The sequence below is a fragment of the Cebidichthys violaceus genome, unplaced genomic scaffold, assembly GCF_023349555.1.
Source record: "Cebidichthys violaceus isolate CVI_PGR_0920_01 unplaced genomic scaffold, fCebVio1.0.p SCAF_20, whole genome shotgun sequence".
Taxonomy (NCBI): Eukaryota; Metazoa; Chordata; class Actinopteri; order Perciformes; family Stichaeidae; genus Cebidichthys; species Cebidichthys violaceus.
The window spans coordinates 8356673-8372826 of record NW_027176373.1 but is presented as its reverse complement, the minus strand read 5'-3'; the positions used below and the strand labels follow the sequence as shown (position 1 = coordinate 8372826).

Genomic DNA, 16154 nt, shown 5'->3' with positions numbered 1-16154 from the left:
CTCCATTTATGAACTGTCTGTCTGCTTTTGATGTATTGTTATTATTGTATGATATTGTAACATATCATAATGTATCATAATTAAGTGCATCGTGTGCTACTATATTATATTACATTATGTTATAGTACATTGTATTATATATCCTGTCATATTATTATATAATACATTGTAAATAAATATCATACTGTATGTTGAACTAAAGTGTCTTCCTATCTCACTATTCAATTGTGTTTAAAAACACTTCTACTTCATTTAAAGATGCAGAACATGAATTACACTAAAATCAAACCCACTCACAGCAGTAACAGGTGCTCCTATTGGCCTGAGCATAAAGGGCCTCTCAGCCCTCCCTCCATAATATTAACTTCACTGCTTCAATAATGAGTCTGAAAATTCAGAAAGAATCATTTTGGTATAACAATATATCAAAGTGAAAGATGCAATAGTGAACCTACGGGCAGGGTGTGTGTTACTGTGGATAAATGTTACAGGCCACATTTTCTTCACATATATCGCTGATTTTCAATACAGCTGCATATTTTGCTGCATCTTAATGATTATAGTGACTGTAATGGATATATTTTTGAATTGTCTTTCATGCTTTTATGTTGTAGAAAGTTCTTAACAAAAAGATGTTATTCTGTAAGTGTTTGCAAAACATTTTTGTTTTGCACATGGAGAACAGAGGTGTACTATGGTTCAACCAGACTGACAATTGAAAAGGCAGAAAGACACAAAGATCCTTCTGAGCAACAGTTGAAAAAGAATAAAAGATACCACCGTTCATTGGTCAAATGAACTGGAAGCTTAGCAACAAAATGTGTGCACATTTAAAAAGGAGTAGGTTCCTGTTTCAGTGTCAAGTGCACAAAAATACTTAAAACAAGCTGAAATATTAACTGTTATTAAGAAATTTTCATTTTGAGTTGACTTTTGCAGCCCCTGTGGTCGAAAGGGATACGGTTTCCACTCACCAGATTCCCTTTAGAAAAATTGTCATCCATTCTATGTAATCTGTGAAAAAATGCCTTTTGTTGAAAGCTATAGGATAACTTTTAGTCTGCAGTCTTTTAGTCTATCACAGTGCCCGGTCAGAGCGGGCCAATTGCTTGGCCCCCTGAAGGGCTCAATGAAGGGTTGTCAAGAACCGCTCATGGCTTCTTAATTCAGGGAAGTGAAGAAGAGTTTTGCTTGTAACAAAAGTATATCCAGCATCCAGACTGCAGTCAATGAGCCGCGGCCTGTAAAGGCCCGCTGTGGACGACATGCTGGATCCACAGTCCGCAGAACCCTGGAGCCCCGTCCCCGCTTCTGCACAGAGCACTGTTCGCTTGTTTATTCAAAGTTTGTTGATATTAAACGTGCCGTGTGTGTGTGTGTGTGTGTGTGTGTGTGTGTGTGTGTGTGTGTGTGTGTGTGTGTGTGTGTGTGTGAGAAGTAGAACAGATGAACAGTACCTTGCTTTATAGTGAGACGATGCTGCTGCTGCTGCTGCTGCCATCCATCAAATCAAATTTGTCATGGTCACTCACACATCATAGGTGTTGGACATATGTCTGTCTGGTGTTGATTCCAGCAACAGGTATCATGTAATATATTAAAGGGCACTACTATATTCTACATATAAGCACATATACAAACACCAACATAACCCTATAATGTTTCAGTTGGAAAATTGGAGTGTTATAAGCCTACAATAGAAGATGCATAGCCAAAGTATAATAATGATAATAACATCACAACTGATTGTGACTGAATCCGTATAACATGCTTCAAGAAATAATAAGCGATACACACCAACATGTGAATAAGTTGGCACTTTTTTCCCCCACTTCAAACACATTTTTCCAAATTACCAACACAATTGTGTCTAGCCACTTCTTCAGATGGATGCCCTGCTATGTGCTGTGTATGTATGCACTGCTATGTATGTATGCACTGCTATGTGCTGTGTATGTATGCCCTGCTATGTGCTGTGTATGTATGCACTGCTATGTGCTGTGTATGTATGCCCTGCTATGTGCTGTGTATGTATGCACTGCTATGTGCTGTGTATGTATGCACTGCTATGTGCTGTGTATGTATGCACTGCTATGTGCTGTGTATGTATGCACTGCTATGTGCTGTGTATGTATGCACTGCTATGTGCTGTGTATGTATGCCCTGCTATGTGCTGTGTATGTATGCACTGCTATGTGCTGTGTATGTATGCCCTGCTATGTGCTGTGTATGTATGCCCTGCTATGTGCTGTGTATGTATGCCCTGCTATGTGCTGTGTATGTATGCCCTGCTATGTGCTGTGTATGTATGCACTGCACCTTCTCTCCGTGTCCCAGCTGTTCATTCTTGATGTCGCTCAGTGTTTTCCAGTTTGTTCTTGCTCCACTGCCCACTGACCTCGTCTCTGTCAGGGATTGGCTGTCGATTGCATATCCTCCCTGGTCGTACCTAATAGTGTGGACATTAAAAACACACAGAACATATTTGCAAATAAATGTATGCGAAAACAGTCTTGCACACCTTACACAGACATGCATAAGTGTGAAATATGACATGTCTTATTTAGAGTGTAGGGAGACAGAAAGAAAAAAGAAAGGAGGGTTTGTTGAGTCAAATGAAAAATAGAGCACGTTTGAGAACGTGATCCCTGGATACTGAGGTGATTAAAGTACACAAGATATACACCATCAACATTAGTGGTCTGTGAACATGTCCTTCTCTTTGCGAGGGTGTATTTGTTCATGTGTATCAAGGTGTGTTACATTCACAATTCAGATATTAGATACTGCACTGTATCTGATGTTTCCTGTGAGGGAGATTCTGCACTGTATCTGCTATTATCTCAAAGAAACCGCCTTCAGCCATGACAGAATTACTCCCTTTATCCCTTAACTGATTTACAGCCACTACATCTGTACCCCGCTATCTATTTTATCAGACACATGGCTGTCTATCGTGGACAAATGCAGTCATACTTCAATCAGCTCTTTACATTTACATAATTGTTTGTGCATAAACACCGTTTCTTTGTTGAGGCAAAGAGAAAAACAACGCTTGCCCGTCTTTTGTTTTGTGTACCCACTCCATCTATTCATTTATCTTTTAATATTCCCTTTAAAATCTTAATGCATCAGTGTGACTCCTGCTCTGTATTCTAGCCGAGCAGAGCAATCTAATCAAGGAATCATCCAAATTCATCAGTTTCCTTCAATTATGCAAGCAGGACCGGTCAAAGCAATCCACCACAAAGCACCACATCGCCACAGGACCTAGAGTCAGACGGATACTCTTTGTCTTGTAAAGTGCAGACCTACATGTTAAAAAGGAGGGTCTGCCCTTAAATAACATTCACTGTCATTAATTGACTGCTGTAAACTGGAGAGAGGACCAAACAGCAACAGAGATGAGGGTTAAAATCTCTCTCTCTCATACATACATACAACAGCGATAACTAATGCAACACACATACACACACAAAAATGGCTATTATTCATGGAGCAGCAAGCCAAATATTCATAAACCAAACATTAACGACTGAAAGTATCAGCAAATTAAAGCCCACAGGTGCCAACAAACCCAAACCTATATTTACTGTATTTGCACTTTGAAGCTGTGGCTGTTTGATGCACTTTTCTGCCACACACACACACACACACACACACACACACACACACACACACACACACACACACACACACACACACACACACACACACACACACACACACACACACACCAAAAAAAAAGAAGGAAAAACGCATTTATATTTCAGTGGTGGCCAGACTCGGGAACAGCCTTAATGAGTGAATGAGTCATAATTTAAAATCCCTCCACAGGAGCTGCTAATAAGAATCCAGTTTGATGCGGCTCACCGTGTCCCATCTTTCTCTGCATGTACAGCAGCAGTTCAGAGCTGGTATCCAGAAGTATCTGTGTTCTGCTTTTCTGTTATTCCCTCCATCCATTCATCCCGTCCACATCCTGTCTAGAGTCCTGCTGGGACTGAGGAAGCACATGCCACCAGTCTCCTGACACGTGATCGTCAGAGCTTTGTACTTTTTATTCATCAGTGTGTGTGTGTGTGCATGAATAAACCCTGTGTTAAGTATTCCCTCTATTATATTTTACATAGAATAAGCATTACAGCAACGAGAGTATACAATCTCTCCATTTGTAGTGATTTGTCCTTCCGTTTACACATAATGTGTCTTGTGGGGCGCTACTGATAAAATGACAGGAGGTCCGTGCACACACTATACATCCCAGCATGAGCCAACAATTTTGTATATGTTTATGAGTGTGTGTGTGTGTGTGTGTGTGTGTGTGTGTGTGAGCGTTGGTGTATGCGTGCACACCAGCGTGACTCACCAGGCCCGCAGACTAAACGCCTCCGGTAAGTCTGGGTTGACCATGACTGTTGAACTGAACAAAGCAGAGAGAGATCTGCCTCCAAAATCAGACAAGCGGGCTCCTTTGATGGCGACCACTGGCTGCCGAGAGCCGTCAAACTTCTCGGCCTGGAGAAACAACAAACTGTGTCAAAGACAGCAATTGAGGAGAGCAAGATGGAGAACAAGAGGTGGAAAAAGCAGTTGTGTTATTGTCTCTTTAATGTTTAGTTCCTGCAGTTTGCAGGGACCAGAAAGTAATATGTGGTATAGTTTGCTTTTATAATTGGACAACCTACAAGTTAATTTGAAAGTCATTTCTGGGTTTTGGCAAAGAGGAAGGATTAGCTCTTGCAGATTGAATGAGCTTAGAGAATAATAGTGCCATTTCATGCACATTCGAGAGTTATTTAGCCTTCCGTCTCAAATCAGGGACTCCGGTCCAAAACACTCCCAGAGGTCACGAGAATGATTTGACCGGTCCAAATTTAACAGCCCAGAAAACCCAATCAAAAGCCTCTGTATGCAAGAGCACACACACAGGGATACGTTACGCATATAGATGGATGGGCACCTTCATAAACACAGGATTAATTACAGGATATCCCTGAATACAGAGTGAGTGAGAGAGAAAGAGAGATAGAGAGATCATAGTTATTACCTCCTCTCCCCACAGTGTGACCGTAACCACTTTGCCAGTTGTGTCTATTAGGTTGAGGGCCCTCTTGGAGACTTCTCTGCTGGTCTTCGTGGTGATACGGGATACATCGTCCGCACTCTTGCACACTCCAATCACATCTACAGGCAGAGAGAGTCATTTTACATCTCCATCTACAGATAGCTCATGAATACAGGTCGACAAAGAGTCTTAAGAAAGATAAAGATGTTGTGTTACGTGAGGAGAGCCTTTTGAAATGTGGTGTTCAGTGTAAAAATGCCTCATGGATACATTCTACATCAATATGAAGTCACATAAGTAGTAAAGACCCCCAACACAGCAGAGTTGACACTCTTGTGATATTGCCAAGACACAGTAGACTGACATAAATGTCATAACAGGCTGGCTAACACCCAGGCCCACACTGCAAATCACAACAAACACACTCATTCATGTTTCCTGTCATGCTCAAGGCCTCAAAACTTCATTCAGGATTACTGCACTGAAGAGCAGTCACTGCCGAGCTCTAAGAAGGTGTAGAGCCTGGCGTACCATGACTAATACGAAAAAATAAATCGAACAAGACAAAATTTATAAAGTGCTCATGTACTACAAATAGGCTTGTCACAAGGTTACTAAAAACAAAGAAAATAAAAGATTAAATCAAGAAATTGTGTCGACAGGATTAATGCATGTCATTGCTATGACATAAGTTAGATAGTCTGTGTGTACAACTATTTCTACGATTGAACCTTCAGTCTATAAATGACAAATGGTCATGACTTAATAGCGTCTCCTTTTTCTGACTAAAAAACATTTACAAACCAATTTCATCCATTTGAAATGTGATAAAAGCAGCCAAATATAAGAAGCTGTAAGCAGCAGGGGTTTGTCATTTCACTTGATGAATAACTTAAAAGTTGCCCTCTGGAGTTTTCTTGTAAACAAACAAAGTTGAGTAAACATTCAATGTTACTTCCCAATACACACTGTTCGGGACTTGACAAATGCGTTGAATGCATTTTCTTATTAATGAAACATTTGCAAAGCAATTTTTTAATATTGCATTGTTTACGTTCATGTTTTCGAGCTTACAGTCTTGTTCTTTTGCCTTTGTCGCCGGATTGCCGAGTTTCTTTGCTGCCATCTGCCGATCACTGAATAGTGTGAAACATGCGGCACACATATGTATTGCATTGTTTCCTTAATACAGTCAAAAGATCAACTCAAAAAGCATTGCTCCATAGCACTACTGCTTGTCACAAATTCCACAGGGCTCCTCTAAATGGCTCAACAATGATCACATTTGTGTTGTTTCGTGTTCTACCCATCAACTCATGGCATCAGACCTAGTGCCCATGCTTTATAGAAAATGAATGGACAGAATTATAAAGTTTACAAACCAGTCATGTGAATGACTGTCTCTGAACATCATCCTCCCGTCTGCTACTTCTGCTCACATCTCTCTAAACTCTCTCACCCGCCTCCTCCTCCGGTCCTCTCCTGCTCCGTCTGCGCTCTCTCAGCCCTCCTTAATTCCATTATGATTGAGACGATGTCACCCACCTCTGAACTCCATTATCACCAGAGGAACAGGCTGACAGTTCTCATTACCATGTCATAATCCCCTATTTAACAAAGGAGCGAGAAGAGCGGCGGTGGGGAGAGAGAGAGAGAGAGAGAGAGAGAGAGAGTGTGAATGTAGAGACAACAGACGACACACAGGACATGTAACACTGCCCAATGCAAACACACTCCTCCAGGTAGAGCGCATCTCTGGGCTGACTTGCATTGCTCATAGTTTACACTAAAGTAATCATGCATATTACTGCTCTGAACGTAAACCTACATTAATCTTACACTCAGTAGGTTGCAGTATGTTGTTTGCACTTCTTTGCGACCATTAATTTATTCTCTAATATGTGTTACGCTCATTAGAGACTTACACTTAAAAGAGGATTAATAGCCCTTCTTGTGCTGCTTTCCAGCAGCCTGCTGGCCCTATGCAGTACTGCACTGCACTATTGTGCAATGCAACATCACATATGGATGTGTGATCACATGTGCAAACTGTGCTCATGGAAACTAGGGAAATGTGAATAAACGTAAGGATAATTTATTCTGTGATCGGATAGCTCCTGGTTTAGATTAAAATGTGTGCCAAATTTAGAAAAACATGTTTGTATTTCTCAAACATAAGTAATGGGGAAGAAACTATTGATTTGGTATTTGGACCAAAACTCAAGTATTGTATAGACATTAGTAATGACAAGTTTTAAATAATTGCCCAGCCTTGATCATAAGTAACAAAAACAATTGACTAATGAAAGTCTAAAAAGTTAACAACTGAAGGAGTCAAAAGATGTCCTTATGTCCTCACCCTTCAACTTGCATCGAGACCAAGACCAGTTTTCTAAAATGACACCCTCATTGCCACAACTACAGAAACGTCGTTGTACCTGTGCATCATGTCACTGAACATATTGAGCAGACTGCCAAAAGCACACGTTGAATCGCTAATTTCAACCCCAATCTTTACTTGGACCATCCTAATTTACCCGTCACCGAGATAAGACATTCCTGTCAGGCACAGAGGGCAGACACTGCAACTAACCTTCACGAAAACAGTGGAATGAGCATTATCCTCCTTTTATCTCTCCTCTTTACCATATGCCTGAATTAACCTTCCTTCTGACCCCGTCCTAATATATTCTTTCAGGACACCTGGTACGTAACGGACAGACACGTGCCTGTCTATTAACGCAGTTTTTTTTTTACTATCTAGATCTATAACTTGTAATTGTCTGGGTTGACGGAGCAGTTGGAGAGACGATCCAGCTGATAACCGAAAAGTTCCAATACTGGCAGCAACTAGCCTGAGAACACCAGAAATCTAAATGGGCCTCATACAAGAAATCGTACAAACAGATTAATTCTAAAGTCGCACAAACAAGTGATCAAAGAAAATGTGGCATTCTGCAATTTTTGTTTTCATTTTTGGACCAATCCTGTCGTACAAGTCATGTACAGATAGTCCGACTCCGTCCACAGGAGGAACCACTCATCTGAATGAATTTAGAGTTTAAAAAAGGACATCACAATTAACTAGAATAAATATGTACAACTAAAGCTTACTGCAAAGTTAATATTTTGTTATCATTAACATGTCTGCCAATAGATTTTTTTTATTGGCGTAATTTGGCACACAATCTTGTACAGTTCAGTCGTTGTGGGGAAATTCTCCAACTCAAGGTCTTTATGCAGGTCGCTGTTGAGGATATTCCTCTGTAGCATGCAACAGTGTCAAATCCCCTACTGTAGGCTATAATTTTCTCTCATCTAATATCTCCATGACCGCCTTTCATATTAGTTAGTCATAGACCGCTTTGCTTTAGAAAGACCTCGTTTAGCATTTCACTTCACCTCAAACCATTCCCTCTTTACTCTGCATTAGAACTGCACCGCTCTGATGACAGCTCATCAGGAGCTGTACTAATTCATATTTCCTAACAGTTCCGGGTCCTCCAACACCACTACTGTCACTACTGAACTTATCATGTGCTGATTTCCAAAAGCAGGATCTGAAAGCCATCTAGTGTGAAATTCTTATTTGTCTTTGGTCACATTTTTGTGAATTATATGGGTTTTTATTTCTTCTTTCCCCCCCCAATTTCTGGGTTCATGATTTATTTATCTTTTTTCTATTATTACAGAAAACAAAACACTAACAGAACAACAAGAGGACGACATGAACAGTGCATACATGCCAGTTGACAACATTTTGACAGAGGTGAGGATTTGTGTGTTTGTATGAGAAAATGCCTAGGAAAGGAAATAAATTATCAAGTTTGTTTTTTTTGATTGCTTGGTCCGGTTTTGTCCCCCCAGACCCGTATAGGAGGTGGCCCATTGTGGGCTTGAGCCTTGGGGATGATGGGGCCTGTATATTAGGAATTGACAGTGAATTGATTGATGTAAGAGGGAGGAATAAGGTGACCCAGCCTTCCTTCCCCATACCACTAGCTCCACAGGGATCCGTGAATAGAGCTCCAGCAGCCAGGAACAATGCCGGGCATGGCTCTGACATTTCCCATATACCATGATCATCGCTATTGAGGAGTCATATTAAGGTGGCAGAGTTGTTTTAGAAAGAAAAATAAATAAATGTGCAAAAAAGAAAAAATTAGAACGATGCAGGTGTGTGAAGGGGTGGCTACTTAAAAAGAATACAAAAAGGAAGATTTAATATTCATGGAAAAATGCAACAATCAATAAATGACAAAAATGTATAAATTACATTATATATTCACTTGTGAATGAAACTAACAACTAACCAATCAGTCAGCCTTATGTGCCATTTTTAGGCATGTAGATTCACAATCTCACGTATGCCTTCCTGAACAGATCAGAATTAAACAAGCAACAAATAAGATTTTTTCTATCGAGAGATGCCAGAGTGTGTCTATTAAGTAAGCTGTAGAGCAAAACATTATGGACAGCCTTTTTACTCTTCACACAGATACCAACATAAGCAGTTTGCTCACCTGACTGGACGACTGCACTACTCGCTGGGCTGTTGATGGTCTTTGCTTATGATTTTCAAAATCAATGTAAAATACATGGCAGCCATTCAGGAGTGTGGTAAAAAAGTTCCTGCTACTTTCCACCAAAATCAATATCTGAATGAATTTGTAGCAAAATAAATGCAGCACACTGTTGCTGGATCACAGTTCATTTTCTATCTTTAACAGTTTGTTTACAACATTTGGAGCGGGAGTGAGTCATGTCATCATCTGAGCCCCCAAAACAGACTGTTGATTGGATTGACACATACCTATCTTAATCAGTTGATTATCAATTTTTTCGAGCCTTTGTTGCAAAAATGAGCATGTGAACAAAAAACCTCAAAGCTCTTCACTGTTTTTACCCCAGCTGTCAGTAGCACTAAAGTGCTCACTCACTGTTAAAGTTGAGATGGAATAAAATACGCCTTTTTTAAACCTTTTAGATCGCATCACTGGTCATATTTGACCTATTTTACAATATATGGAAAATGTTTTCCTTCCTGTAAAACTAAATACATCATATGCTTACATAAGCTTGTACCAACCACTTTCAATCAATAATATGACATCCATTCAATCAATTTGCAACTTTTCGCGACAAGGCAGGTGAGAGTGGAGCCACAGTCCACTGTAGCTTCATATTGCTCGACATTCTAAGCCTGCACACTTTTTAGCGGTCCAATAAAATGCAAAAGGATTTGATTTAAATCCCTCTTGTAACCATACACCACTCAAATATTCTGTTTCACTGGGGGAATACTCACAGTACATAAGCTGAGGATGCTCTAATTTCTGTTTTACTGGGACTTTAAATCGTTCTTTCATCGGTAAATGGTATAAATGTGCAAGTCTCGTTGGTGAAAATTCTTCTCTTACCAATGATGGCATCCTTGTCTCTGTTCTCCAGCTCAGCGATTGGCACAAAGTCACAGTGCACAGCAGGGATGTCTTGACTGTCATCGCATGGCACGATGGATGAATGAGCATGGAGGGTCATCTCATAGTCGTTCTTCAGCGTGGTGTACTGTTTGTTGGCCACCTTCAGGGTAGCCTTGGTGATGCAGTACACCTACAGAGAATGGGCGAGCAAGGTGATAAAAGGTTATAAAACTAGACCCAATCGAACTATGACCACTTTATAGATCCTGCAAAGGAAATTATTATTACAACAAAGCTTCTGTTCCACCAAAAGCTTTTAATAAGAAAGAAAAAACCTTGAGGTCCAACTAAGATGTGTTGTCATATCAGGCCCATCGCTTCTCTAATTCACCAGAAAATAAGTAGCAGCGAAGAGCAAGTCTGCTAAACAGCACAACTTATACTCAATATGCGAGGCACACACTTCCTCACGTTTTTTTTTTTATGTCAGGATGCGATGGTGTATTGACCAGAGACCAATAAGATCAAGATTAAAGCTGGAGCAGTTCTCTCTCTCCCTCTCCCTCTCTCTCTCTCTCTCTCTCTCTCTCTCTCTCTCTCTCTCTCTCTCTCTCTCTCTCTCTCTCTCTCTCTCTCTCTCTCACACACTCACTCTCACTCTCTATCACTCTCACTCTCTCACACAGAGATAGGAGCATGAAACTAATGTGATAAGCATTCCGGCTGCTCAGAGCCAGTCACACCCACTCACTGTTCTGTCAATACTCGGATCACGAAGGGAAGACGGATTCATTCCTTTATTTATCTTCAGAGGGCAGAGGGCACAAATTGGATCTGGGGCAGTGTTCGGAGTCACTGCCAGATACCTGAGAACAGTGTGACTAGCAAAATGATGGCCGGGGTTAATTGAGTTATTAAGCTCTGTGGGCCACACTGGGTTGAGCAAGAGCTTTAACATACAGGAACATGCAAAGGGATTGTTCTCGGTGGTCAGACTGAGCGCCATCCAGTTTAGCACAAACAACACACACAGTTTCTGTCTTGCATAAACAATAGCCTGAGACGAGCGCTAACTCAAAAATGTTGATATCTCTCACAATCTGCCATCCTGCATCTGTATACACCATCTTGCATTTTGTCACTTGTCTATTAATGGTGTTTCTATTTGTTTAACCCCTTAAATGCAATATCTACTGAGCGCTTGACTTCACATGTGGAAAAGCATTGCTCAACAGTTCCATTTGATGGCAGCACTGTTTCCTCATAAGTATTAATAAGGAAATATGAATTGTTCCTTAATATTCATGCTTATTTTAAGGATCCTACTCTATATAATTTGCTTCGCAGGCCTTTCAGCAAGGTCAGAAGTCAGCATTGCTGTCAGTTATGTAAGAGCAGAAGGAGCTGGTGGGCATTACATGCATTTCTAAAAAGGACAGTAAAGCAGATAGTTACTGACACAAGGTATTAAAATAAGGAATCTGTGGATGAAAGATGATCCGTTAACAAATGCTACCTCCAAGAATTTGATATTCAGATAATTAATATAGCAACAAACAACTATTTGCTGTATAAAGATGTAGGGTGACATAATCCAATGTCCCTCTTCAGTGCAAGAATGTATTGTGGATTTCAGCTGAAGCTAATATGAAGCTTCGGAAGTCTGAGTTGCCCCAATAGAATGTAAATTTGAAATATTCCCAGTCTTTTTAGAATTAAATTCCTACTTTGCTTTTACCCAAACAGTGTCTCCTTACTGAGTCGTGCCTGAGGGATACATCTTGGTAGTTACATTTCCAGGACACACGATGGCTACAAACCTTCACGTGACCACCACTAGGATTTCGATACTGACTTAATTAGGCTAACTGGGATTGATGAAGCCTCATATTATCTTTGGCCAAACTTTAGAATGCACTTCAGCACAGAAGATTGGATTTTCTTTTCTCCCCGTATCTTCCAATGTAGTCGCTACAAATGGATCGCTTCAATTTCAGTATGGAGAGGAGGAGTGATGACAGTGACCCACACAAATTCTAATCTCAGTATCAATTACTTATGCTGAGGAGAACCTCTATAAACCCATACACCACGGTGAACACAGCCTGCAAGACTGGCAGCCATTTCTGATACAATAAAAACAACTTTAAGCCAACAATTGCACAACAGCAAAACAATATAGACACATCAGCTCTGAAGTCTTCTCACGCTGCTCTCCACAGCATACTCCATGCCTCATAAATCCACTCAAATGCTCAATATGCCTGAAACGCATATATCTCTGTAAAATATTACAGCACTTAATGAATTCCCTCCACAAAATCCTCTAATACTTGCCTCTGGCTCATTCATTGGCCAGAAGTCCTGCAGGCATGAGAGGGTTTTGCAGAAGGGTTTATTATGTACTATTTTACCTACGATAAATTAGTTGGAGGCGTTATGTGCATACAAAATGGATGGCTGAGAAAGTTACTCTGCAAGTAGTTTGTTTATATATTATGTATTTTTTATAGCCTTTAGATATTGTCTTACTGGTATCAATCTCTCCAAAAAAATGCTATGGCTAAGAAGTTTGGAAGTGCAAACATTTCCTTGCTGCATTCAAAGCTATTGGAAACGTAATATGTACAAAAGTTATCATTTTTAAGTGAAGTTTCAAAGAAGCTCTTATCACTTCAAGTGAGGATGGATATGGGTGAGTGGGATTTGCTCACCTTGCCTTGCTCCACTAGAGAGAAAAACTTGTCCACTTCGTTGTTGAAGGCTGTGATCTTGATTTCTCCCTGTTGACAAGCGCATTTCCATTAAACAACGTTTCCCGGATAAAACCAAAGACAGCCATGTGTGACGTATGTTGACATGCATGCACATGTAGAGATATTCAGGCGCCTCCACTCACACTCTCATCCACTATCTCAAAGGAGAAGAGCTTGCCCTCTCCTCTAGAGTTACTCCAGGTGCGGATACTGGATTTGTTGGTGACTCGGGCTCTGATAGTCCACCTAAGGATGTACACAGAGCAGACACTTGTAATAATGAAACAGTGCTCACAAAGTATACATCAACAAAACTACAAAATATGCTTTAAATGATTTGGGGGGGAAAAACATCAAAATATTTAACCATAAAAAGTCCTTAATTAAAATTGTCCTTAAAGTTTGGGCTGATAAGTTTGGAGGAACCAGCAAGCGTAAGTTAGCTTTTTTAAATGATCCAACCGAAAAAAACGGAAACACTGGTAGTGTCCCTTCTGGTCTCCCTCCAAAGCAACTCCCCCAAAATTACCATTATACATGTAAAACTATCATATTTTAAAAGAAATGATTTGACAGGCTTATTATAGTCCTTCGACAGCCAGGTTGTTCTTGTTTTTGTCAGAGCATTTAATTTATGGATTGATGTTGGGATGGAAGAGAATTTCAACAGATAACAATTACCTTCCCTAGCTTTAAATGTTACTTCTGGTTAGTGGGCATGTTGAATGTTTTACTTGAATGTCTATCATGTTTTCATTTTCCATCAACAGATTAATTTTATGTGAATGCACACAGAACACTTAACATAAATCCTTTGTTTACAAAAGCTTTCTTTGACCAACACATGAGCAACTTAACTATAAGAGCTGCAGTCTAAAGGTCAGCGCGTACAATAAAGAACGCTGCAGAGACACTTGCTTTTTCGTTAATGAGCACCACACTCCGCTCACATCAGTCACCAACAAGAAACACAAATGTACAAAAAAAAGAACAATTCCCAAGGAAATTAGCCGAGTGTCTTTTTAAAGTTCCAGAAGAGAAAGAAAAAAAAAAAAAAAAGCACCCAGCAACTTTCTTTTCAAAGAGTGAACTCGGTGTTGTACATCTGCCAACTCCTGGTTGCATTTAAAATGTGCTTCTTGTTCTGTCTTTAACAACAGCCAGCCAAGCTCGGCAGTTTATGCAGCAGTGGGTTTTTTGAGTGCGTTGATAATTGTGCAGTGGAGGATATTCATACCATAACTTTGCCTGCAATTAAATCCCCTATCATGAGAGCAGCTGCTGGCCCAGAGTGAACCCCATTCCCTGCTCAGTATGGATAAGACTGCTACACCAAGGTTTATGGCAGCCAAAAGCCAATTATAGTTTGCTCTAGATGCTATTACTTAACACCAGCAGAATGGGATGAGAGAGCCATGCAAACGGCCATAAAACGGCCATGTGAACATACACAGCATCCCTATATAATCCACTGAGCGAAACACTTTGTGTCACACAAACTCGCACTTTTCATTTCACGCAAACATACTGTACATGGAAGAACCACAGCTGCTGAAGTCATCGGTTTTACTCACTGTAGGTACTCCCCAACTTCAAAGTTAGAACAGTCATCAGTTTATTACAACACCTAGAGGCACAGTTATCTTTACAGCTTGCAATTTCAAACAGGGCTACGTTATCAGAGCCCATACACAGAGGGAGAGTTGACAGGGTACCTTTAGTCCGATCTGAAGAACTACATCTTGCTATACTGTGCTCTTGTCTTTTTGTGGCCAACTTTAAAAGGTCAGAGACAGAGACTTAAGCCAAATGAAACGATAAGAGGAGAAGGGGGGGAGACAGCAGTAAAACTGAACCCTGGAGGAGGTAAAGAAATTGTGAGAGGGAATGAAGGAAAAAAAAAAAAGTTTGGCCAAATCCCCAACGGGCCAAATAACAGAATCAAAACCTCAGCAGGAGACCTTAAAGACCCTGCAGTACCTGCCTTTAAAGTGTCAATTTCAGAGGCAAGATCGGTCATTTCATTTAATTTCTATGGAGATGGGCTGACTAGCACACACACACACACACACACACACACGCCCTTAAGTACTACTAAGAAAAGGCAGAAAATAGGCAAGTGGAGTCACAACATGAGAGGAAATAGCTCAGCTGTTGAACGAGCAGAAGAGGAAAGACGGTGTTTGCTTAAATTTTAGGAGGAAATACATGCAAGTCATAACTATCCACCTCGAAGTGAAGTCATGTTTAAAGACTTTTACAGATACCATAGATGTATGTGAAAGCAGGCACATGCAGAAATGGACACATATGCTTAAACTTACTTGCTTTGGTAGGGGTTCAGGTCTGCAATAGGAATCACTTTTGATGAAGAACCTGGAGAATTGCTGGTAGCCTTCATGGGTGAGGCCTTCATGGGTGAGGCCTTCATGGGGGAGGCCTTCATGGGGGAGGCCTTCATGGGTGGCGCCTTCATGGGGGACGCCTTCATGGGGGACGCCTTCATGGGTGACGCCTTCATGGGTGACTTTCCCACAAAACCTTTTTCATGGCCTCGGGGAGGAGAAAGGGCTGCAGGGAAACAAGGTGAGATACCTACTGTATACGAGTACTCCAAAAGTTGACAATAGTAAAATATTAGTACATTTATTGAACAATTTTTCTGTGTTATTAATACAAAACTTGAATATCTTCAGGTTTGTTTTTGACTGACCAATCACTAGAGATGTTGGGGTTGTTGTCCCATATAGACCCGGTGTTTATTCTGGGAGTAAAATGTTTTAGATTACGTGTAAGGGTTAAAGATTCACAATGAATTGAAAAGTGGAAGTCGTAGCTTAAGGTTACATACACAAATGAGGAAGACTCGAGAAGAGTAAAGAGGGACTGTGACTTGCCGACAAAGAT

The 16154-nt window shown here is 40.5% G+C and overlaps 1 protein-coding gene across 1 annotated transcript in view; it reads right to left on the bottom strand.

Annotated features, from left to right (window-relative positions):
* The window catches only part of LOC137876455 (replication protein A 70 kDa DNA-binding subunit-like), a 44094-nt gene that overhangs the window by 20535 nt on the left and 7405 nt on the right, over nt 1-16154 (bottom strand). The window contains exons 7-13 of the mRNA XM_068716051.1: nt 15572-15818; nt 13391-13493; nt 13206-13274; nt 10489-10681; nt 5051-5187; nt 4370-4518; nt 2320-2449 (exon numbers count right to left, since the gene is read on the bottom strand). Of these exons, the coding sequence (XP_068572152.1) occupies nt 2320-2449; nt 4370-4518; nt 5051-5187; nt 10489-10681; nt 13206-13274; nt 13391-13493; nt 15572-15818 (1028 nt within the window). The remainder of the gene's footprint in view (nt 1-2319; nt 2450-4369; nt 4519-5050; nt 5188-10488; nt 10682-13205; nt 13275-13390; nt 13494-15571; nt 15819-16154) is intronic.